This window comes from Dermacentor silvarum, chromosome 7, assembly GCF_013339745.2.
Source record: "Dermacentor silvarum isolate Dsil-2018 chromosome 7, BIME_Dsil_1.4, whole genome shotgun sequence".
NCBI classification, from domain to species: domain Eukaryota; kingdom Metazoa; phylum Arthropoda; class Arachnida; order Ixodida; family Ixodidae; genus Dermacentor; species Dermacentor silvarum.
This window is the reverse complement of record NC_051160.1, coordinates 15,614,831-15,641,006: the sequence shown is the minus strand read 5'-3', so window position 1 is coordinate 15,641,006 and position 26,176 is coordinate 15,614,831. Positions and strand designations below refer to the sequence as shown.

At 43.0% G+C, this 26,176-nt stretch overlaps 1 protein-coding gene across 1 annotated transcript in view; it reads left to right on the top strand.

Annotated features, from left to right (window-relative positions):
* LOC119458587 (protein unc-79 homolog) overlaps positions 1-26,176 on the top strand; it is an 82,476-nt gene that overhangs the window by 19,943 nt on the left and 36,357 nt on the right. Inside the window, 20 exon segments of the mRNA XM_049670918.1 lie at positions 973-1,193; positions 2,395-2,605; positions 3,105-3,171; positions 3,233-3,270; positions 4,382-4,485; positions 5,548-5,635; positions 6,548-6,636; positions 7,003-7,126; positions 7,540-7,711; positions 9,420-9,562; positions 12,114-12,365; positions 13,351-13,518; positions 15,153-15,330; positions 15,835-16,007; positions 18,133-18,281; positions 20,483-20,640; positions 21,092-21,273; positions 22,423-22,624; positions 24,073-24,249; positions 25,062-25,196. Coding sequence (XP_049526875.1) covers positions 973-1,193; positions 2,395-2,605; positions 3,105-3,171; positions 3,233-3,270; positions 4,382-4,485; positions 5,548-5,635; positions 6,548-6,636; positions 7,003-7,126; positions 7,540-7,711; positions 9,420-9,562; positions 12,114-12,365; positions 13,351-13,518; positions 15,153-15,330; positions 15,835-16,007; positions 18,133-18,281; positions 20,483-20,640; positions 21,092-21,273; positions 22,423-22,624; positions 24,073-24,249; positions 25,062-25,196 — 3,031 coding nt within the window.

Sequence of the window (26,176 nt, the reverse complement as noted above, 5' to 3'; positions counted from 1 at the left end):
ACCTATTTTAGTGCAAAAAAAAAGTATTTTTTCCAAGTAAAATTAATTTTTCTGACAAATTTTTTGCATGGTCTTGCTTTATGTGATTATAGCAATTGTCTTGCATGCAAAACAAAATCTGCCTTTTTGGCATGTTTTTTTTTTTTTCATTTTTTTTTGTCATTTTTTTTTTACCGTCCTTAAAGGGACGTAGAGAGTCTATAGTATTCCCTTGATTTGTGCAGCTGGTGTTTTGTTTATGGCAGTTATCTGGACTGCGAGTCATATGCATAAAAATTTGGTGCAAAGCAGAGGTTCAAAGTGATCGAGAGTGACCGCGCAAAGGTGCCTCAGGCTGAAAACTGCGGCATCCCTTCTTTGTGACCACTGTTGATAATATCCTTGCTAGACGCCAATTAATTCTGTCCATTGAAAATTTAGTTTCACCACATTTCTTGCAGCTTCAGAATCATAAAAGCATATAGCTGCAGAACGGCTTAAGAATCTTTGAATTCTTCAACGAGTTTAGCTTGCAGAATGTACACTCTATGCAAGAACTCCCAACAGGAACATCAGATACAAGAACATTAACTATTTTACATCTAACATACTTGGAAAGCACCTATTCAGCCACTTGCAAAATATGTCTGACATTGTTAAAAACATGAAAGAAGTTAACCTAGTACCTGACAACATACTGGCACCAGGAGCAAACAACTGGACGTCTACCTTCCGTCTCGTTTTACTAAAACACTTTGCACATATTATTCAAATTTGCAGCACAGGTCTAATAAGAAGTGTTTCAAGATCAATGCGACACATTGTAAATATTAATATATTCATCAGTGCTTTTCCTTTTAATGCATGACCTTGGTGTGCATAGTTGTGTGCACAGCACTTGAAGGAGATATGCATGAGGAGGTGGCTATAGTGAAGCATGGCACATGGGGCTAAGGCTTTCCAATTAATATAGAATGCTGTTCTGGTATGCAGAACTGCAGTGGCCGGGAGAAGTCTGCCAGTGTGACCTGCTTCTCCATGGAGTGTGCCAGCTTCAACGGCAACCGGCCCATCCGCTACTGCGGTCAGTGTTTCCAGGGAAAGCATGCTGGCAACAATGAGCGTGCCAGCCAACACGTGGCTCTGCGGCCCATCCCGAGTCCCTGGAGCATGGATCGTGAAACACAGCTCTACTTTGTTGAAGCCATTGTCAGGTGCATAAATCCTACGCTATTTTATGTGATTATCAGTGGTTGAACAAGGGATGTCGCTAGAGATAGTAGTTTGGCAAGTGGACTTGCGTTTGTGAGGTTAGGCAACTGCTTTCCTTAGCAGCATTTATGTATGCATAGCTCACATGTCCCCACCCACAATGGGGAAGGGGGTAAAGAGTAAGCTGGTGCATGGTTTAGGGTAAGGATGTTGCCCTAAAAAAAGGGGGGGGGGAGTGGGGGGTTGTTTAGTTGTGATAGAGAGGGAACATGTAGTGGTACTGCTGTCGGTTTTTTCCAAGTAGGGTTGACAAATACAGAAAAGGATCTTCACGTGTAAGCAGGCGTTGTGAAACAGGTGGGCATATTTCTCCGAGAAACGAGGAACTAAGAAGATAGTATACAAGTTGGACATTTGAAGAATAAGCAGTAAGAGAAAGGTGGGATTAGTGGAGAAAAAAAAAGAATGTGAAAAGATAGACAACTGGCTAGATGTCTAGTCAATCAGAAATGAAATGCCATCATAGTTGTTCAGGCTGAACCACTGATCCTATACTGTCACATGGCTCCGAATCGAGACATTACCAGATAAGAAGTCGTCAAATGCAGTGGCCACAGTAGTTTTGGAATAGCTGGAACCTTAACAGTCATACCATATGCACATTTTAATGAACAGTTTAGAGGTTGGCCTGAGGAGCTATGTCTCTGGCCTGCTACTCTGCAGAAAGAGGAGGGGGTAGATGAGATAAAAGGAAAGCGAGCGGTGAGGATAAGATACTACACAGTGTCATAGAAATGTATCAGATAGTGGAGGTCGGTCACCTCATCTCTCACGTCATCTTGAGCACTCTGTTCATTCTGCAAAGCACATTAAAGCGTAACCACCGTGAGCGTTTTCTTTTGTATCAGCCTGCTGCCACATCTTTCGGCATTGCCAAGACAACGGATGAATCAGTTTTTTGTTTGGCAGCCTTACATATCACATTGATTTATTAGCCATAGTTTTAAGCGTACCGCCTCATCATGGTAACCTTGTGATGGGACACTTGCATGACGCATGTAAAAACGCTTCATAAAATCGGGCCTGACATTTTGCCATTCACTTGCTATCTAATGTCCCTTGAGCAATGAAGGTGCCAAAGCTAATTGTAAACTCCATTTGCACTGAAAGACTTGCATTTGGTGCCTCTCACCTATAATGCAGTCTTCTGAAGGAGGCACAGCCCTCGTCAGACAAAGGGGGAGTTCCTGGGAAGGAATCAACGACTGACCGCCACTCACGCTTAGGTGGCCTACTCTCAGAAGGCCCCGAGGAATCTCTGGAATGCATGGCCCAGGAAGAGCGTCAATTGCTGAGCCGCTATGGGGTTTGGCTCCTGGTTGGCCTCTGCACGCCTGAAGACAACACTCTTCCTGTAATTTGTTCTCTAACTTATTTCTTGGTCTGTTTGCAAAATGTTGGACAAGTTTATTCAACAGGAACCTTGTCTGTTTAGGAAGTAGTAATAAAGAAACAAAACTAAATAATCATCAATCAAACCGTTAGTGTAGGCGTTCAAGCCATAGCTCTTCTATCTTTGCAGCACTTATCTTTTTCTTTAAAAGAAGAAATTTCAACTGAACTAGTGGAAGTTTAAGGGATGTGTCACAATTTTTGTCACATTGGTTGCACTTAACATGGAAGGCATCAAGCAATGGCTGCTGAATGTGAAAATGTCACAGCCTTAAAGCCCTGCTGCGAAGCTTAAGTGTGAATGAGCCAGAGCTCTAGCCAGAACTACCATATGTACCTGGCTTATTTTATACCTGGCATAGAATGTTTAGCATTTATCGCAGAACTGGTTGCAACTTATAGAAAAAAAGAAAAAAGGTGTGTTTCTGTGTTGTTTAAGTAGTGCTGGTCCTCCCATACAGGAAACCCTTGGCCGCCTCCTGGGAATGCTCTTTCAGTGGTTCCACTACACTGCTTGCTTGCCTGATGGTACGTCCCATAGGCCAGCGTTTACACATGGTTTCTAAATTTCCTTTATTTTTCATTGCAGATCAGACAGGAAATTCGCTAGAAAGGCTTAAGACAGAGGTAAGTATGCCACCAGCTTACTAGCCCTATTTAAGGTTGTCTCCACTGCTTGGTGAATAATTTGACATTTGATTACTAGTACAGAACTATGCTTCACGGCGGCCACCTTTCGATGGGGGCGAAATGCGAAAACACCCGTATACTTAGATTTAGGTGCACATTAAAGAGCCCCAGGTGGTCAAAATTATTCCGGAGTCCCCCACTACGTTGTGCCTCATAATCAGATTGTGGTTTTGGCACGTAAAACCCCATAATTTTTTTTTTCAGGACTATGCTTGCTTCCTTGTTAAAAATCGAAATTGATTCCTTCCTGGACTGGTGTTAAATTAGCAACGTATAACATGGCTTTAAAATTTACTAGCCTAATAAATGAAGTTGCTATATCGTGAATTCACTATGCCAGTGGGAATCCTTAAAGCATTGCAGTTACCTTTACATCTTGATAAGGTTTTGCTTTGGAATATTGATATAGGTGCAGAATATAAATTTTTGGGGACTGTTTTAGCTGGTGATTTGCGTAGGGGATGCACAGCCATGAGGTGAAGAATTAAAAATTTTTTTTTGTTGCAGTAACAAAAAGTCCTGCTAATCTTGCGACCTATATTAAAGAAAACTACTGCACTGTGTTCTGATAGATGCAGGCAAAACCCACCTTGTGTAAAATATTGCTGTGTTCATTGATGTAGCACTACGGAGTATAGATCCTTTTAATGTTTACACGCGTAGGTTCTAAAGGACTTCCAGTTTCACCATCTGGAACGGCCCACTAAATTTAGCAATACAAGTTGCAATAACCCGGAAATATACAGGACCCTCCACCTGGTATCAGTATATATATTGCTGCGTTGTTAAAACATAACTTGGTAAATGAATCTTACTCTGAAATGCATAGGAAAGCTAGATACATGAGCTGGATATATGAGGCATGTTTATTATATTTGGACACACCAAGAGTGTGTGCCTATAGTTAATTACAAGTGAAAACACTTTTTTTTTCTTTGCAAACATAGGTGTCAGAAATGTGCACCGGAAGTATTCTGGGGTCACGCAGACACCCTGGTGACGCGATGCACATAAAAGGGTCTATAGTCGTGCCTGCTTATCATTGCAGTACATCCATGGCTGGCTGATGGACATTGTACGCACCCACTTTGATGTTTTTGTGTCCTGTCTCCTGCCTCACCCTGCAGAGTATGCTCAAGTTGGAGGGCACTGGTGAGTCTTCATGCTCTTTGGAATCCTGTGCACTCTTTTTGGCTTCCATGCTGTCTGCCACACACGTGTGAGACGTTCATCTGCTAGAAGAATCAGTAGGAGAAACACGAGGAAGAACTGAATGGCGAGACTGCCAGAGAAGTCGCCAGTCATTGAAGCTTGCCTTGGCTTCGCCGACTGTTAGCTAATTTGGCTGGTACTTGCTGACCTAGACTTGGGTCTTTAAGGCAGTAATGTCTCTCTCTGGCCTGTTACTTCTCGTGAATGACGACACGCAGCTTTCTGTGTTGTTCATTGCCATTTCATGTGCTTTACATGAATGTCTGAGCTGTTTTTTGATGTATGTAGGCTGTGGTAAGTTCTTCTGTACTCTTTCCCATAAAAGCACTCCAACTTTCGCCTTAAGTTTTAAGCAGCAACATGATAGCACCTCTTTTCTTAGGTAAAAGCAATACCTGCTGTTAAAGGACAACAGCAACAAAATTTCACTTTTGCTAATTGGCTACAAATGTGCAGTGTATGTACTATTGAAGCAATCATGGCGAAGTTGCTGAGCTGGTTATTGTCAAATTTTCTTATTAACAACCTTCAAATAGCACCTAAGCAAATGACGCGTGCGTCTTAGTGAACATGACAAGCAAATGCCAGACCATGGCCTCCAAGATTTTCAGCGTGCCACACGCACCGCCTAATCTCAGAGGTTATGTCGAGGAACCGTGCTGGTTCTTAATGTTCCTTTCTTTTTGTGCAATTTCTTGCTAAAGATAATGGCAGCATTTCTTTTTTCCAGTTTGGTATCAAAAATTTCTAGTCTTGCTAGCTTTTCGCAATGCGTACACTCGTATCTAAAACATAAAATTTTGCTTAGAGGTTGCTCTTAAATCTTCTGTATCTGAAACTATAGGCATTTTTATTCAGCCCAAAACTTCGTTGCAGTCAATCTTTAAAAGCTGTACAATGTGGCAAAGTTTAGTAAGTGCATTTCTGGACAAATGTGTCGCACCTTGCTGGTTGCCGTGCTGCGCTAGTAGTCAACATTTTTTTTTTTCTTTCTGTGACCAGGGATAACTGGCCATGCCAGACCGACCAGATAAAGGAGGGGTTCAAGACACTCCTTTGCCTCGTTCCGTATGACATTATCAACAGAGATGTAAGTGCTGAGTTTCTTCTGTCTTGAAGCTTGTGTTGCTGTACTTGGGGTTGTCTGCAAACAGTCCACTTGCCAAATGTGTTAGTAACTGGTATAAATATGTGTAATTGCAGTACTGGAAAATATTTTTTTTTTCTACTAAAACTTTGATATGGCAATAAAGCTGTGTTGTGCCCTTTGCAACTTTGAGGTCTGTGTTTCTGAAAGCAGAGACCATGAACAAAGAAAGCAAAATGAAAGCCACCAGCTAGCATTTGGCACTTCACATGTACCAGTAGGTGATGTGCTGCTATACCTATGAGCAGGCATCTGGTGGTGCGGCAAGTAGATGTGCAAACAAAACAAAATGAAAGCCACTGTGAGGTTGCCTCATGACTGGAAGACAGTTGAGAAATACTGTGGGTGTTGACACCATGTCTGTTGAACTGTTCTCGCTTACAAGAAAGTAGCCTGCCAAGTTAGGCAATTTTATTTTTCGGTTCAGTGCCCCTGAAAAACCTGTGAATGAGGATTCACGCAAATTTTGTACACACATCCTTTGGCTAGTTAAGCTTTGAGACAAAGCCATACAAAGAGGAATGTAGCCAGTACATTACATATTGCATGGGATATCATATAGGAATTGGTTTTGTTTGACATTTATAAGTTTGGAGGTTACTTTGAGCCCTCATCATGATCTGGCTGGCCTGGGGACCCAGAGCATTATAGTAATTGTGAAGGAAGCAACTTCTGCACCTTTGTCTTGGTATGTATCTGCTCGTCTGGTATGTCTTCCGTAAATCGAGACCTAGGCTTGTAAGATGAAAAGATCTAAGTTTCTTGTTGTGGCTGAGCGTGATGATATGCGGTATGCAATCCAAGTGTTTTCCACAGCTTACTGGCTGAGTAAAGAGACTCACTATCACATTTCAGGTGTGGGAGTACATCATGCCACATTGGATGGAAGCCTTCAGATTTGAAATACCAGAGGAAGAACTTTCCGAACTCAAAATCCTTCTCAGGTATGGTATTCCATCATAATATAGTGTATGCAAAGTTCAGATTTGGGCATTGCCTTGCTAATGGCTTGTGCACCTGCTTAAGGTGCACAAGCTAAGGTGAGGCCACTCTTGGCAACTGCTGCAGAAGCTACGAAGCAACCAAAAAGCCAGAGCTGGAATGCAGTCTCACCAGAATATATACTAAACTTTGGCTGTTCTGAGCAGTGGGGCCACAGCCAAGTCTGGGAACCCATGTTTCCACACTCGTGGCCCACATGTTCTTAGCACGCGCACAACTATTGTGTGCCACGGGCAGTAGTTTCTGCAGCGACTGCCGCGAGGCACCCCACATTGCGTAATATTAACTGGTGGCTTCCTTCATTGCAGCAAAGTACTAGATCCAGACCTAAGCCCTTTGGGGTTCAACATCAAGCAGATGTATGGATTCCTGACTGCTCGTTTTGAGAACACCACTGTGCAAGTACAGGAGCAAGCACTGTACTGGCTACAGGTACACCATGCATTGATCTATTGGGCTTAGGCCTCTTGCTTCTGGCCATATTTAGGACAAGTCTTGTCTTTTGTTGATAATGCGAAGACAAAACAGTGCTGAACAACAGGACGAAGGGAGAGCACAGACAGTCCTGTTGTTCAGCGCGGTTTTGTCTTCTCGTAATCATGAACCAACCAGCCCAAATGCATGCCCTTCTACAGTTTTGTTGATAGTTGTATTCATTAAAAAACTGAGAAACCAGAATAAAAGGCATTCATGACGAAATTTTGTGCTGATGATTAGTGTCCTGCCCTAGTAGATCTTATTTTTTTCTTGTGGACTCAGTAGCGTGCAAGCAAGAGTTGTCCTATCGTGCTGTGTTAATGCTTGTCCTTCATAACTGACGCAAGTTGCTCTGCCTGTGTGGACAGATCCTGACCATGCTGGAGGTTCCGGTGCCCCTGAACCTGCTCTTCTCCATGTTTTCCTCCGGGGTGCACATGGGGGCACCACCCACCTCAAGTGATTCGACTGCCAAGGAAGGACCTGCCCAAGTCACTGGACTCACGCCCAGGTTCCATCCGCTAAGGCAGGACACCACTGGTAAGCATGCAGTTCTTCAATAGCCATTTGCCATGAGGGTTATTGTATGCACTGAGTTATTTTTGTTAGATCTAATCTACTTCTCTTGTAATTATTTATATGCTTGTCGACATCTTTATTACTATGTGCTCTGTTTTTATAATCACCTTATCTTTGTAAAAATAAGATGTCCTCATGTCAGTTCTTGTCTAAACTTGAACCTCTTGCTGTATTGTTTCACTACGTATACAGGTAACACTACCATGCTTTTTGAAAAAAAAAAAACTTGACGACTTGACTCAGCTTGTATGCCAGCATAAGACCTGGAGAGCCCATGAGCTGTTGAAAGTTTTTGCTGCAGCCTTTACAGTGGACATTCGCCATATGCTGTGGCCTTGCCCAGGAATGCAGACTGTTTGAGAGAATATTCAAAGAGCTACGGACTGATCAAATAGACGGTTATATGTCACTACTGCAATTCTTACGTGAGGACGGCCTCCACACTCATTTAAATAGGATACTCCTATATTGGGCAGAACAACCTGTTTAAATTAAAGAATATGTATGAAACAAGCTTGCTCGCTGCCAAGTATCATCCTGAGTCTTCTTTGAAAGGGAAAATTTATGCTGCATCATAAGCATTAATCCATAACGCTAGAATCTAACGAAGGGTGTCGGCAACAGCTAAACTAAGTAGACAAGCACTGACTTGTCAACATTTACACCTTGTGAGCCCTTGTACTTCCTGTCGAAAAAAGCAATTGACTCCAATTGGGAAATTTCCTATTGGTACCAATTGGAAAATTTCCAATTATAAATTAGTACATAGCTGGACTAATTGAACCAACCGGAACTTCACCAATTGATTTTTGTTGGAATGACCAGTTGCACCAATGGGCAATACCAATACACATATATACCCCACAAAGCAAACCTAAATAGGATTCCAGCTGACAGAAACAGGTTTGCTATAGCCTTAGTACTGCATGCGTATATAGTTATAACTCATTCCAGTTTCCTTGAATGGGTTTATAAACTGAAAGTATGATTTCCCAGTTGGTTACATTCTAGCTAGTTTATTCCTGTTGGTAGTCCAATTAGATTCAGTTAGGGAATGTAAGGTGGGCCTAGCTGGTTCAAACTAGCAAGTCCAATTGGACTCAATTGGTTGCATCCCTGACTCAGTCGTAACCAATTGGAGGTAAGGATTTCCCAATGGGCCCAGTTGATTCCAAGTGGCAAGTCCAGTCGGACTCAATTGGTTTCACTTTGACTCAATTGTAACCAGTTGGAACTAAGGATTTTCCAATGGGTTTCAGTTGGGTCCAGTTCATTTCAATTGGCAGCTCCAATTGGTTTCTCCTCTAACCCAGTCGTAACCAGTTGGAAGTAAGGATTTTCCAGTTGGTTCCTATTGGTCCCACTTGATTCCTATTGGAAAAGCTAATTCACGTCAATTGTTCTTTTTTTTTTGACTGGGCCAGTTCAGTCAGAATGCAGGTTTTTCTTAAATTTAATTCAGTTGCCACTACAAACAAATCAAAACGCCACGAGAAAATGAAGACGGGAATTGATAAGCAGTGGGCGCAGAAGAGAAGCCTCAGCTCAGAGCCAGCATTTTGATTTGCTTCCTTGTTGAAAAGTATGCTCCTAGTTGAGGCGTCTCTTGTTTTCACACTGTTGACCAGTTGCTACAAAGCGTCACTCTTTTTTCATTCTGCTTGTGCAGGTACCATGCTTGGTAGCCTTGGCCTGGACTGCGACCAGCTGCCCAGCTTCCTACCCGAAGACGCACCTCCTCGCGAGGAGAAGTCTGATGCCGAGGTCACCCTCAGCTGCCACATACTCATGGTCGACATACTTATCAAGCAGGCAAGCAAACTTTAAACGCTGTAAAAGCAAGCGCGCTCGTGCTTTTACTTAGACATGAAAATGCTTTGGTTACGTGATGGAAGTAGCATGAACATTCGGAAAAAAGAGGAGAGGCAACAAGACATAGCACTACTGTTCTGTTTGCCTTTCTTCTTTCTTCCGAATTTTCATGCTACTTCCGTCATATCTGTCGACCAACTAGCTCAGCAAAGAACTCAGTTTTGGTTACATGGTGTTTGCGACTTGAGCCACTGCATAAAAATGCAGTACATATATAGGAATGGGGAACAACATGCAATTGTAGCATTTCCATATCTCTTCAGGATGTGGAAGATACCTTGCTGAAGTGTATAATGTAAGACTGACACCTGTATGATCTTACAGCTGTACATGCATGTACCCTGCACATGCGATTTACTTGTATGAATGATAACATATAGGCAGCATTCGCCATCTGGCAAAATCACTTGGCAATAGTGTTCCTCCTGTTTTTGTCGACCTTCGTATTTGTCAGTTTACACCTGTGTTAATTAGTGTATCAAAATAGAGCTTTCCATCTTGTTCTCATAACTAGAGAAGACATAGTATCGCAAACTAAGATAATAACATGAAAAACACAAAGACAAGCACTTCTGTGTTCTCTCTATATGAGTGTCTTAGTTTATGCTATTATGCCTTCTCTACATATGAACCAGTTAGCCCAGCAAGGAGTTTATTCTCGTACCTATGTTGATGCTCTGAAGTGCTATTATTGGAACAGTGCTTATATTGTTTTAGAAGAAGTTGAACTTGGCTTTATTCGTATTTACTCCGAGACAAATGTTTACCGCTAAATAAGTATGAGGACAACGAAAGATACACAAATGATGACACGGGTGGTACTAAATCATCCCCATTCAATGGACACCTCTCATTGTAATTCCGCACAGTCTGCTTTGCCACTAGTCTGTTCAGTGCAGCCAGCTCGTGGGCAGGAACTTGAGGCTCGGCGCTGTACTTGAGACCTTTTGCAAGCAAGGTGGATGTCTTCTGGAATACAGCCTGTGTCATTGTTCGTGTTTCTTTCATTGTCCTCGTCTTTCTTTTGTGGTAAACATATAGCATGCTTATTCTGTTGGTGCTTCAACGGAAAATTCTGGGGGGTGAACAGGAGCACTTCCAAGTGCTCAGGAAGCGCTCCATGTTTAAATTCAGTGAAACCTCTTTATAACAATGTTGAAGGGCCAGAATTACTTTGTTATGTCCATTACTTTATTATGTCCATTACTATGGGGAATTCAAGGAGAATTTCACTTACTTTGTTATATTCATTATTTCATTATACAGTTAAACCTCGATATAACAAAATCTGTAAAATCGGCAATTTGCTTTGTTATATCGCAATTTTTTTATAATGAAATTCGACCTTTTATGCAAATGAGTACAGTGACCGATGGATTTTTCTTACACGGAAGGGGCCGCAATATCTTCCAAATTATCAGGCAATCAGAAAAGCAAATTTGAATGAAAAAAAAAAAGAATTAATTTGTTGAATTTTACAGTCGGCAACGAACGATACAGTTTCATGCCCAGTTGATACCTTCACATCGGCGGTGTGAAGCAAGGCGAGCCACGCTTTTGCCTCCACTCCGCCATCGCGGCTGATAGTTTCACCCGCAATTGGACGACGCTATCATGAAAAGCACCGGCAGGGGGGAGCGAATGCTCTGTCTGCCTTTCGTTTCAATGCACCTCCTCAACGTATCTTTGAAACTCAAGTTTTCCCGCGTGTACTAAACACGCGGGAAAAGAGCGAACATGATACCACACCATCTTGGCACAGCCACTCTTTGCAAACGTGGCAGATTACCTATAAAACTGGGCACACAAGCTGCATATGCACTCACCCAAGCTGACAGCCATGCACAGCCATGGCCGCGCTAGCAAAATAAATGTGCTGTAACCTGCCCCCCCCCCCCCCCCTGTTCCCCAATTCCCCCTTGCGCGCACTCGATCGTGTTATCACAAGCTCGCTCCCCTCTCCCCCTTTTCGCTTGCTTGCGTGGGAAGACAGCGCTCATCCAGCCACCATTCCTCTTGGGTCACCACACGCTTTCATTGAAAGCATACAGTGATCCTATCACAGGGTACGATAGGATCTTATCACACTTGGACTTTATAAAGAACATGATGCTGCTCCACCTTGAGGGCAGCTCTTGGTCCCACGGTGCGCGATTCAAGAGATGCGCTCACAAGCAGCCACTTGTAATTCAGTCGTTTGACCATCTGCAGTCCTGGGAAGTTTCCATTTATTGTTTCGGTATTCCTTCACAGTGGCAGTGAAATTTCGTTATAGTATATTGAAACCGTGTATAAACGCACTTTGTTATACTGAGGTTCTAAATACAAAACAAGAAGTCATAAAAAGTTAAATATTTCGTTATATCGAGAATTTCATTATATTGACGTTTGTTGTACCGATATTTAACTGTAGTTTATCGTTTCGTTATAATGAGGTTTAACTATTTACATTAGGGTTTAGTACGAGTGGGGTTGTTTCGTGATCGTGCAGCTAGAGCTTCAAGAGATCCCCGCTCACCGGGGACTGGCCACGAGTGAGGCTCGTGAGATCCTGACCCTGCTGCACGCCATGCTGAGGTTCCCACGTGAACAGCACCAATGTTGCCAAGCTGGCTGCGCCGGAGGTGCAGCTGGGGCAGTGCCCGTAGCATGCCTCTTCTGTGAGATGACCGCCATCTGGTACCAGCTGGTACTGGCGCTTGTAGAGTTCTTCTGCCCCGTCATGGAGGTTGCCATGGCTGATGTAAGCATCATTCGTCACCTCACCTGCATCACGCGACACTTTTGCGCTTGCGATTGTGTAACAATCACCCAAAATACATCTTCTGCATGCAGGTTTAACGTGTGAACACCATAATACGGGATTTAAAAAAGCAGACACAGGACTAGCGCTAGCTCGTAACTAAAGTCTATTTGAAGCAGACAACATATATAAAAAAAGCAGCAAGAGAGATGTGCACACTACACTGTGCTTAAGTGGAAAGGAAGATTGCAGTCATCGTATAGTTCAGCAATACAACCAAATCGTGCCGGTTTTTCTGAAGACTTTTGTTAACTGTTTCGTAGCATTACAGATGTGTCACTGATACAAGCTTTCTTTATTCTTATTCTGATGTAAAATGCTTCTATTACCTGCCACACGGGTGTGGGAGTAAAAAAGTATGCTTTTAAAATATCTTATGCAAATGAGAATTCGAATGGAAACAATTCCAAGCTGCATTTTTACAGATGTGTATTGTTTTTGCAGAGTCTGTTTGCAGGTAAGATATAAAATGTCCATTCCTTGCTGTGAAATTCATAAAGGTATTTAGGAGCGGCGCTGTACTTGTGAATAAACTGCTGTTAACATAACAAAGGGAACATTGTTTGATTTAAGGTTGCTAATGCAGGGCTCTACTGTGTCTATGTGCAGAAAGGTGCTGTCTAGCCTTGTATCTAAAATAAGCATGTCTTTAATGTGAATTGTGTATGAAGATTGGCCAAGGTTAAGGCCAAGGCTTCAGTGAAACTGAGGTGGCCACGTCAACGAATATCACTTAGTGTTTATATGAGGGCTTGTAACAGCTGTGCTCAATGCCTCACACTTCCTGCTTTATTTTTGCTTTATAACTAAAGCTGCTGACACCTTTAACAGCCAGTGTCACTTCACTTCCACTGCGTGGTTGTGTTTTCAGTTAAAGGAAGAAATGTTCTGAAATAGCATTGCTTTGCACGTTTGCTCTACGTAGATCCCCACGGATCCATCGAACATGGCCAACAGCCACCCACCCATCTCACCTAAGCCACTTCTCAAGGAGGATTCGCAGAGGCCATCTTCAGCCACCCCTCCACACAGGACACAGCCAACACTAGCCCCTCTAAAGGAGCCTGCGATACCAACTGTCCCTGAAAGCCAAGTTAGTCCCTTTGCCTGCTGGTGTAGCTCAGCACATAAATGTGATGCCTGTATTGCAGATCCTTAAGCGGTATTCGCATGAGGGAGAAATCCCTTGCTTTGCAGTGGGGAGTGCACATCACTTAATGATGACGTCACACCTTTTTGGGACCAATTTTGCTGCACCAGTACAAAACATCCCTTCTTGGTGGGGGAGACAGCAGGGATCTTGCCAACTTGTCGAGCAACCTATCACACCGCATTCACCAGCAGTATAGAGGTGGCATAAGAGTCGCTGCCGCCTTCGCGGGTGCTTGGCGGTCTTGTTCATTGGGCAACGATAGTTTTTCAGTGGCACAAACAGCTGCCGAAATGCCAAAGCTCAGCGATAAAGCATCTCTCTTTCTTATCTTGCTCACCACAGCATACCTGTGCCCGCGTGTACACTCGGTGTCGAGAGTGCAGACCGCTAAAACCGTCTGCCATCACTGACATTACTTAATCTCCGCACCATGCCCGCACAGTCCGTGTGAGTGGGCGAGTAGCACGTAGCAGAGTGACGGCTCATGGCGCCGTGCTCCCGTTCGCATCGAGGGCTCCCCCGTGTGAATATCGCTTTATTACAGGGTAGTGATAGGTACTTGTCCTTTAGTTGTTGTAATACTTTCTTGTAAATATTACTTGACTTACAGAAGAGAGCTATGTATTTTTGGTATAATGTTTCTCCTGCATGCTAATCTGTAGGCCGAGGGACATTTCAGTGCGTTGCATAATATATGCATATAAACATTGCCGACGTTACCCACTGGGCACTGGGTACGGGCAGACGTACCACCATGTGATCTGAGGCCGATACAAAAGCTCATTGTGAACACCGAAAGAACACCGAAAGTATTACGCGAAAGTATTACATGTCCTAATCTATTCTTCCAGCATAAAACTGATATCCCTCACCTTATCGGAGTTTCATGGTCATGCTTACAGAGCACAGCAGTCTTTTGATTTGCTACAACCTTTGTGGCTGGATGGGAGCGGACATGTCTGAACAACAAAATTAACTTTTTGCACTGAAAGAACGCCAAAAGAACTGAGTGGTCACCAAGAATGTAAGAGTAGGGTGTGAAGCCGCAAATACCCTTAAACATGTATGTGCAGCTGTTTATTGCAGCTGCAGTTGCACCACGCAGCGTGTACTGTAAGCCATGAGCTTCCCTGTTACAACTTCATTCTGGCATTCGTGACACTCCGCCAAGGTGCAGAGCGCAGGAATCGGTGGCGGTAGAGTGCTGAAGTAGGGTTACTGACTTGGCAGTGCAGCTGCTTTGGTACGGTTCCAGGCGGCCAAAATATTGCTGGAGATTTGAACTGCTGCATCGGGCAAGTTAGGTACTAACAGCATTGTTTGCTGCAAGATTTGAGCCTTATTGGCATGAAATGATTGCTAAGTTGTTGTTTAGAGCTGAAAATGGCTCGTTGTATCCATTTGTAGAAACATTTTCGTTTTGTTAAAACAAGATGTCACATGCACATGTTTTTATGGTGGCAGTTCTAAGGGAAATTACGATATTTTGTTATATTCAATAGTTCATTATAATTTGTTTCAATATAGTGAGGTTTGGCTGTACAGCTCTTGTCTGTGCATGTATCTATGTGCAGGAAAGTCCTGAATCACTGGTGGACACTGAGTCAGTGTCACAGCCTGTTGAAGCGCAGACTTTAATGACAGCTACCTTGGAAGAGTGCGCAGGCCACTTGGACACAGTGGCCATCATGCCCACAGAGCAAGTGGTCACTGCATTCGCACGTGCTGTCACGCTCACCGAAGACGACGTTCGTAAGTGCTCCAATTGACAACCATTCCATGGCTCTTCACACTTGCCACATTTAGACGAAGGTTTAGAAATTAACTCCAGTTCAAATGATGCTCATTTGCACGGCCTTAGCTGGGATTTCTGCAAGGGTTTGTCGCTTTGTCATTATCAATAACTAATAAAAAGCATTAAAGCGCTCCTCACCAGGTCCTGCTGGAAATATTGGTTATGAACTGGAAGTTGTAAAGTGCCATTCAGGAACCATTCTGCTGCACGAATTTCCAAAAAAATGTTTAGTAATAGCAGAGATAGTTGTGGATGAAATGGAGATATGAATTAGTCTGATGCAAGCAATCACAGGTAGGGTATCCATCCAGTTTAGAGTAGTGGTTTTAGACCGCTTATAATCGAGTCAGCGGGATAAAGCAGACGGTAGAGTTGCGAAAAAACTCCAGCTGACCAGTGAAGTGAATTTGAGACATCAATTTGTTTGCCAAGAAGTCTTTTCTTTCTCTCCATTTCTGCAGCGGAGGCAAAGTGTACCGTCGCATCGGCAACCCTGGTTGACGAGAACGATCGTGCTGTAGTGGCCCCTGAACCGGCTGAAGACTCGTCATTCTGGCACACTAGCCAAGGGAAATTTCGCTTCACGATTGATGAACTGCCGCCTCAGCTCCGACTCATCTACGTATTGTTGAAGGTGCGTGTATAGTAAGCTGTGTTTAATAATGCCTGCAGTATATCAGGTTGTTTGTGCCTACGAGCACTATGTAATACTTGCTGCTTCCCTGACTGAATAAACAAAATAGATGTTCACCTTTGGGTCGCTACGGAAAGTGTTTGTCTATACCTGCCCTTAACAGTGTGCAGAGATAGCAGTAACAGAAGAGTGTAAGAATTGCATTCCTAGTGTTTGTTTATTTGTTTATTTTATTTTTTTCTCTGCACTGGGTGGCAGGCTTGCAGGCGCTCATGCGCAAGTATTCTTGCCTGTCTGCTTTGCCTAGCATGCCACCGAGCGCAGACTTGTTCTTGTGCAAAATAAATTACTATTACAGTTACAATTACAATTAATTTGGTATTATGAGCTGCTTCTGTAATTGCCAAGGCGCACAAAGTGGCATCAAAACTGCTTATCTAATAAAAGCTGCACTAAAAAGCAACACTAAGTTTATACTGCTAAAAATCATTCTTTGAAAATTCGCTTTTTCATTCAATTGGCAGAGAAGGTTGTTTATTGTTGAAAAAAAAAAATGAAGGTTGAACATCCAGATTGTGAGTTTCATGCTGAAAAATTGGCTCGGGTATGCTGATGTGGTGTCGTTGATTTCAATGTACTGTATTTTCTCACGTTTGGGCCAGTTTTGCACAGCAAATATTCTACAGAAACTTACTAGGTTGGGTCTTCAGATTCTGCATCGTAGTCCTTCATTGTCAATAAGCAGTTAGCTAGACACAAGTAGGTGCTGTCACGATCCATGATGTCATGGTGAGTCGGTGCGAGAACTTTAAAGTGGCATCGCCGCCAGTCTTTTGTTTTTGCATATTTCTGACTTGTCAAACCCAAGTGTGGCTGTTTTGATATTGCAGAAGCATTACAGTTAAATCCGAATGTAACGAACCCGGATAAAGGGAATTGTTCTCTATATCAAAAACGCAACTTACTGGCCGAAATTCATGTAAAGTAACTCCTTCATAATAAACTGCACATTAAGCATCGCATCGACATTAAGCTTTGAAACATTATTCTTAGTGATGCTGAGAAACATTTAAAGGCACAGACAAGAATTACTGCCTACTAAGCGTAGTTTTGTTATCGATAACTGAGTCCCGTGCTTGCTTCCTTATTCCACTGCAGAGAACGAATTCATATGCAACGAATACATCACAAAAGTTCATTTCAGTTCATTATAGGCGAGTTTGGGTATATCAAATTACCTAATATATCAAACTATTTTTAGCTATAAGCCTGTTCATTATAACCGGGTACGACTGTATTTGCTAATACAGCTTAACTTTATATTCCACGTTGGCGTCCCTTTACCCTTTAAACACTTTCATTTGTCTGCCACTAATTTATTACTAGTGTTCTTAACCCTTTGGATGCCGGGTGTTTCAGGCATTCCCACCGGCTTTGTGCTGGAGGCATTTTCAAAGTGCAGCAAATTCTATTTCTGCCTCAGTAATACATTAGCAGGCTTTAAATTCGAATGCTACTTATTGGCAATATTCTGCTGAGCATTTTACAAAGTTCTTTAATCTGGGCATCGAAACAAAAATTAGCGTGTATGCTAATGAATGATTTTAATTGGAATTATTAGTGTTCCACAGGCAAAATGGCCTCTTTGTTGATGTCGTTGTCACTTGTAGACACCTCGTACAGTGCAGTCCTCTGAATCGTAGTTCATATGAAATCCTTGAATTTCTGCAACGTTCCAAAAATGCCCAGGCATTTTTGTGCCTGTCCACCATGTCGGAAAACAAAAGATGCAAGTAACACCAATAGATAAGCTTTGCCGCACCATCTGTCGTATAAGAGCGAAACCTACCATGCAATGTTAGTTTAACCAACTTCTGTGTAGATGGCAGAACCACTCTAAGAATGTTTTACTTTCTCTAACTATCTCGGGCACGGCCAAGAATGTTCACCAGCACCTAGGCGAGTACATGTACTCAGGCAAGGCACTTAAAGAGATAATTCTCAATTTGGCTGTTCCAACGAAGTGTGCTTGCCGGGTTTTACATTTAACCACCTTGCCACTTTCTGAGTCTTGTCCTTGAATTTTGCTCTGGTGCTGAGTGACTTGCGTCTTGTCTGCCCACAGGATATGGCCGTGCATGAGGATGCTGATGTTCTGTACCACCTGCTGACGTGCCTCAAGCTCCTCTGCCTGCACGCTGAAGTGCTGAACCGAGCTGCGCATGACCACCGTGGATTCCTGATCTGGTGCCAAGAGAACCTCCTGGTTGCCAAGTTAGTTCTTGAACCTGTGCTACCTATTGTCGTTGCCTTTTATCGTACTGCAGCTCTCTCTAAACCAGCTTGAAAGGGCTCCAGAACAACATAGCACATTTTGAACAAGCAGTTGCAGGATGTAAAGCGCGCATACTTGTGGGGTGCAGCTCAAACATTGCCCAGCCCAACGCAGGATTTCCGAACACAACAAAAATATTTTGTGCTTCCTCTCCAGTGGCAGCACGTCGCTCCTGCAGTTATCGCACAGTAAGGTTACCCTGATGACCGACGATGACGTGAAAAACCCATGGAGGCAGCTAAAGAATGCTTCCCATTAAATGTGCAGCCCTTATATCAGAACATGGAGTTCTTGCCACATTTTTGTAGAATAGATAGTTGATACATCAAACTTGTTTTCTAGTCCCATTCAGGTTAAATATTGTGATGGGGATATATATATATAATATCTCTGTATATAATATCTCTGTATATAATATAATCTGTATATAATATATGTGGGTCCAACTGTATGGAGTACCTCACATAATTAAGAAGGAAGTGCGGCATTAACGTGTATGTAGGTTTCTGCACTGGTCCTTCTACCAGCACAGAGAGTACAGTACTGTCAGCCCCGAAAGTTTATGAGCCACGGGATCTTAGAAAACGTCCAATTTCCGAGCAACCTCACAACGCAGCCTAGTATTCGCATGTACAGCTTCTACCAGCATATGTGAACAATATTCTGATTTTCGGTTTTACTGACTACTATTGCAGGCTGCTCAGAAATTGGACGCCTTTTGAGATCCCGTGGTCCATAAACGTTTTTGATTGAATGCACATCTCTGACTCAGTTTGACCGATGGTTTATCGTCCAGTACGACCACAGCCGCGTAACTGCCCCTTATATAGTGACAAAACTACCACAGCACATTGCTAAGTGCTATGCTAAGTTTGTTTGAGAGTACAGTGAAACACACCTGAAGTGCTGCCTTGGTATAGAAGAGAGAAGGCTGGCTGCAAGGAACAGGCACAAGAATAACAATTATTATGACTTGTTGTTGGGCTAGTTGGTACATGCTACTTAAGTGTGAATTAGATGCACAGCATCTGAGGAAAAACAACTGATGATAGGTTTTTCTTCCTCTGATGCTGTGCATCTGATTCACTTTTAATAGATAACACTTATCGGTGGAAGAGAACAACATTTACACTTACAAAACCTTATACACACTAAAGGTTACACCATGATCAGACTGTATTGAAGCAACTGAGAGTTCACTAAGCTAACACACTATGAACAAAACGTACCAACTGAGGCCACAGTCAAATGAGTTCATGGCTCGGATGATGGTCATTGCAGCCCAGTTTAGGAAGGTATCAGTCGATCAATGCAAGTGTCAGAGGGCAACAGCAAGCTCCACGAAATTGACGTCACATTACCGTCAAGAAACGTTCACAGCCTGATGTGTTCAAGCTCTTCAGAAGGCATGCTGTGGTTGAGTGGGAGCTCTTTGGGTCTAGGTTCAGACGCCCAGCACTCTGCTCTTCTGCAAGTCGTCACCTTGCTTCCAGAGAACAGCCAAGGTCGTTCAGACTGCAGCCTGCTGTGTGAAGATGCCAGGTCATTTGAGCAGACCAGAGCTGTTTAGGTAGGGCCTTGTGAGCCCAGGTCCAACTGCCCATCAAGCTCGCACCTCTACAGCACAGCCACCTTCGTTTCTTTGACCAGCATGCATGTCCTTGCTGCCTTCGCTTCTCTCACTCTCTTCTTTTTTCTTTTCCTTTAATTTTTGGTGCATCATGGTTCCCGTCGATTGGTGCTTTGTTTTTGTTGTTGCGACGGGCGGAGTGCTCACGCAGAATACCACCGCTTGTCGTCGTCATCTTCTCTCGCTAACATTCGGCCTGCACTCCATGCTCACACATTTCACACATCACACTTTGTGTGCTAAATTTATTACTAGAAATGCTACACACACTGATAAACAATAAACACCTTAAAATTTCCAAAGTTGCGCAGTCTTTCATGTAAGCACTGGTTATCTACTCATAGGGCAGTAGTTTGTACATACGTAAATGCTGTTGCACTTTTATGAGCTGTCTAATTGGTTCATGGTTCAAGCATATGAGTGTTCGTATCTACTTCTGGGTGAAGCCTTGCACTCTGAGTTGAGGGAGTCGTCTCAAAGACCACTCCTTCGTGTGTTTCTTCTGTGCAGCCTTTGGAAGTTGCTGCAGGCAGAGTTCTCGCAAATTGCACGTCTGTGTGTGCCACTTCTTCTGCACTGTGTAACACTCCCCAGCGGCATGGACATGTTCTGGAAAGCGGTTGAGGCGGACTTTCACAGCGACAACTGGAGGGACCGCTTTGCTGCTGGTCAGTATGAATTAATTCAGGGAAAAACATCATCTTAGAGAAGCTTCTTGTTTGTACTAGTGCTTTAAGGATGTTTGTGACGACATGCGTGTGCTCCACAGTGTGTATGTGTGTGTGTGTGTGTAGCTAATGTTTCTCCCAGTTGGATTGTGTTTGCGTGAGCTGGTTGGTACATGACTCTCAGTGAAAAAAAAAGACAAAAACAGCACAAGGACGGAACATGGAGTGAAGGAACAACTCAACGAAGTGCTGTGTCATGTCATTTTTCCACTCTGTGTCCCGTCTTCTTGCTGTTTTTTCTTAGTTCTGTCAGTTAGTATGCACGTCATACCTATGTCTTTTTCTTATTGCATGGCTAAATGTATGAATGTAGAAAAGTGAGGATAGCAAAGATAATTAATTGCAATTCTGGCATTTATCTCCTTATCGTCTCTCTCTTGATCTAAAACAGTGGAGAAAGTGACCATGATAGCACACTTTGTGGAATCCAACACGGTCAAGAACAGCCCACTGCTACAGTCGTCACTGGCCAATGCGTTCTCCTACCTGGTCCACTGCCTGGACGACATCCAGGCCTCAGTGGCTGAGAGGGCCCTGCTTTCACTGGACAGCATCAAGACATCATCCCTCAAGGTAGGTCACATGGTCGAGCTGACCTGTCTGGAAAATAGGAAGCATGCAGACAGGTTCGCAGGCAAAAGCACGGATGTGTAATATACAGTATGAAACCTTGTGTAAGTTTAATGGCCGTGCAATTTTTCTGCATATCGTTTTGAATATATGTGCCTGAGAAAAGGTGCCTATTAATGTGTAAGTCAGCCTTCCAGCTCCCTAACACAGGATGAATATGCTTTTTGAGATCATGTTTAATCACACGTGGTTGGTGTAGTGCTCTTGTTAAAGCATTGGTTGATATTTCTGTTTGTTTTTTGCATTTTTGTGCAATCTGCATTGAATATATTTGTCACGTGTCTGTAGTAAACCTTCAGCTGAAAGACAGTGCTCATGCTTGTCCCTTCTTTTCTATCTGTGTCTGTTTGTTGCACTGATAAATCCGGAACAGCTCGCCCAGTTTTCTATCCTAATTAACAGCACAAGAAATGAAACTGAGAATAGAAACTGAGCAAGTTAATATTTATCTTGCACTTTGTGCGGCACTCGCGAAATAATTATGAGACAACAGGAATGGAAGTGCACAGGACAAGCGCTTGTCCTGCACCACTCTTTTCTCTGGTGTCCCCGTTTTTATGTGAGCGCTGCACAAACCACAAGATAAGCTCTGTTTAATGTGAGCCAGCAGCATTCGATAATAAATCAGCACATGGCCTGGAATTTGCAGTTGTTCAGCGGCTCTGAACTAAAAAAATAAAAAATAAAAGAAAAGCAAAAGGTGGGGAACAAGTTTGCAGCGACACTGTATCATGGTGTTGGTGTTAATGAGTCTGGACATGCCAGCTGCTTTTTTTTTTCTTCCTTTTTCTTTTTCTCGGTGCTTTTGACAGTTGTGCAAGAGATTTCTAGAGTAGCCCAGAATAGTACTGTCGGTCTCATTGGTCAAACTGTGTCTTTCCCTCTCAGCACTAACTTGTTCCTAAAGAAGGATCAGCCGACTAGCACAGCAACAAGTCTTGTCGAAGTGGCTTTGTTACACAGCACATTTAGATATTTACACTTGCAGCTGTGTTTAAAAATATACATATAAAAAAATGACTTGTTGGGGACAGTGATCCTGTGATCAGGCAGCTACTGTAGATATCCCCCCCCACCCCCACCTCGGTGCAGCTACTGGTGTGGTGCCTGGAGGCGCAGTTTGACACGGTGATCCTGGACCGGCCCATGATCCTTCAGACTGTGTTCCAGCTGTACAGCCACCTGAGCGAACGGCGCTTCCTCACGTGGGATTTCTTCCTGAACCGCTTCGACGCCCTCTTCATGGAGGCTCAGATCAGCCTCGAGAGGAGTGGCGAGATCAGCTACACTCGAGGTGCGTGCGCTTTGGCATGAATGCGTTGCCATCATCTCCATTGGGTTGAGCGATTCGTGGTACATAGCTTACTGTATTTTTACCATGCCTACCCAGTCCCTCCGCAATGCATGGGAGCCAGTGGTCCTCTGCAGCAGCACCACATTCCTAGTCATTACATACCTGTTGTTGCTAGAGCATAACCAACTTTTGCTGAGCACTGCTGCCGCTCTGTGCCCGTTCCTTAGCTTTCACAGTGGCATGCGATGAAGGATAGTTGACGTGGCCCTAACCATGCCCCATAAACTGTGACCAACTATCAGGAAAGCGGCACCCTCTCAGTTAACCCCCAGTTTTGGTTCCACTGGGCTGGCATTAAAAAAATGCAGGAGTGGCAGCAACTGTGAACTCCTCCACACCCAAGCATAATAACTGACGCATGAAATTGTTATAAATATTAAATGTTCCTTTACTTGCTGTTGAGTCATCATATTTGCCAGTGTTGTTGCATGTGCTGTTTATAGCACATTTGCTAAAGCAACCGCTCAATCTGCCAAAAAAAAAATGTATATATATTTAAATTTGTTTTCTTCCAATGCAGAATTTTTAAAAAGTGGTGCCCTAATACCCTACCCTTGGTCTCTGATAGGGATTATGTGGTGTCACAAATCTCAGCTTACTGTGGGTTGCGGATTTAGATATGGTACTGGGTGCCCCCAAGTGCCAGAAAGTGTACATGACATCGCCGATGATCCTGTATCTTCTATTTGGCCATCTTCATTGGAATCAGTTCTTGCCCTGTTCTCTGCCTGAGTTAATTGACATCCCTTCGCATGTGCGCTTTCCTTTTGCCGGACAGCGCCTTCAAAACTGTCATCTGCAATACAACACATATTGTTAAAAAATTTATTATGTCAACACATCTTAAATTTCATCACTGTCAGTCACTGTAATTACAGTTGTTACGTAACGAGACTTAAAATTCTGACCGCTGATGCATAAGTCACTAAATTAGAATGCATTAGAATTCAAAAACAAAACAAGGCAAATACTATGTACACGTTGTGAGGATGGGTTTCAGAATAAAAGAAGATGCATGTATAAATGCACACTAATTGACATCCCAAAGATAAAAGAGGAATCAGCAAAAGAGCACAGCTTCTCACATGCCTTCATTAGCTTCAGCATTTGCTGACATCATTAATCTAGTGCCAGTGACCTCTTGCTGCTGTGCCATCACTAATATAAACCGGTCCCTGCCATGTACGCTTGTTGCGTGGAAAATAAGCACCAAGAAACCCTAGAGTTGAGCATCCATGCAAGCATAAAATCCTGGTTTAGTGTAAACATGAGGAGATGATAAATCCGGTGGTGCAAATGTTAAGTGACTGAAGTGAATTCATGAGGCAGGCGTCTCCCATGATAGAAAAACTGTAAGCTCTGCCTCGTTTTTTTTCTTTGTGGTGCAGACCTGAAGAACAGCAACAAGAACAGCGAGGTGTTCCAGCGCAAGCTGAACCGAGCTCACGAGGCCCTGTCGTTAACACGAACTGGGCGCACACTGACAGCCAGCCTGGGAACCAAATGGCCCTATAAGCGTGCCATGTCTGCCCCTGGGGGCATGATTTCACGCCAGGACAAGATGAGTGCGTTTGTTTGTTTGTTTGTTTGTTTGTTTGTTTGTTTGTTTGTTTGTTTGTTTGTTGTTTGTTTGTTTGTTTGTTTGTTTGGAGTCTTGGTAAATCGGCAGTGTGCACAAAGGACGAAGGATACAGAAGGATACAGGAAGTTAACAAACAAGCACTGACTCGCAACTCAGTTTATTTCAGGAAAAAAATGGAGCATGTATACACCGGGTAACTGTAATGAGCCCTTCGTTTCTTATGCGCTGCAGTTTTACCATGAATAATTAGCTACTTGCCCTGCTTTCAGTTCTTTTACCTTACTTCTAACTCCCAAGTTCTTTTGCAAACAAGTGTACTCGCTGCGAGACTCGCTGCTCAAGGCACTTTGCATGTATTCTAAGGCTTCTTTCATGCTCCGAAAAACACTTTTATGTAGCATTCAGCAACAGAAAGCTGTATCGGGAGTTTTCCATGTTGCTCCACTATTTTATCATTGACACTTTGACAATTAGAACAGTACTTCTCGAGTTTGATAATTATTTACAATTGCCCAATTAAATCTCAGTAACTAAAAAATTACAGGCGGCTACTCCACTGCACTAGAAACAATATGCACTAGGTTTTCTTGGAGTAATGCAATTGCTCTTTTTCGAAGTCTTGGTCCATGATAGTTGGGACACCCTGTATATGTATAACCATACGGCAATTTTCACTCACGGTCAACTGCGCCGACACTGACACCGGATTTTCTGCAACACGAGGCCCTTAATGTTATTGTGTTAAAAGTGCAAGTATGGAGCGGCAAGTTGTCTAATCATTCTTTCATTTCTCAGTTGTGGACAAAGAGAAGATCTATGGACGCCAGTCCTCAGCCCCTGTGCTCAAGAGGAAAAGCTCTCGGATGAGCGCTGCTGGAACCTTTAGTGGATACCCTTCTATGCAGCATTTTCCAAACAGCTTTTTTCCAGGTGAGGCATACTGTGTATTTGCATTTTCCTGTTTCTAAGAGGAGATCGGTTCGTTAAACAGGACTGACTAAAGTAAACATGACAGCAAGCACAACACAACCACAAAGAAGTCACAAATCATTTCTTTGCATTTTTTTTTCTTGCCAGTGAAGCTCTCTGCATTCTGCGTAATTACATTTTTATTTCCACAACACTGGTATTACCCGTCTTTCCAACAAAGAATCTCGATGCAATTGGTGTCTGAATTTGTGTGAGCTGCAGACCTTTCCGAATTTCTCATCTCGCAGAAAATCAGGAGTCTCAGTTTCATAGGTAACGTTTTTGCAGGTAATGCCATGCAGTCTCTTTATTAATGTAGGTTATCCTTTAAAAAATAGAAATCTTTTTTTTTTTCTGGAAACTAATAAGTGTGATATGATTAGCTTTCTAAAAAGTTTCTACATCTCGTATCAGCCACATAACGCTATGAAAGAAAAGTTTTTTTTTTTTATGTTTTGTGCTCTCATCCTTGTAGGCTATAAAGGTTTTGCGCACGCAAAGCATGATGCACGAAGCATGCGCACAAAACATACAACCTAATAGTCTTCAGCTAATCAAACATGTACAGTCGTAGGCAGTATGAGCTACAACGCAGTGCTTTGTTCAAAAGGGCCTCTAGATTGCATGACGGCACCGACATACGAATAATTATAGAACTAAATGCCATTACAATTACTGGTATTTATTGAACCAATTTTTCGTATGTTGGCATTGCCGTGCAGTCTTGGGGCTCTTTTGAACATCGGCATAGTGTTGCAGCTCATACTGCACGTGACTGTACATATTCATAGTGCTCATGCAAGATTTATTTTTCGGTGCCCTTTGCATTGTTTTTTCTGTACAAAAAGTTACTTGCCTAGCTGTTGTGTGGATGTAGTGATCCCAGTTAGTGGTCTCATTATGATGCCTGACAGGCTGAACCAAAATAGAGAAATAAAGAG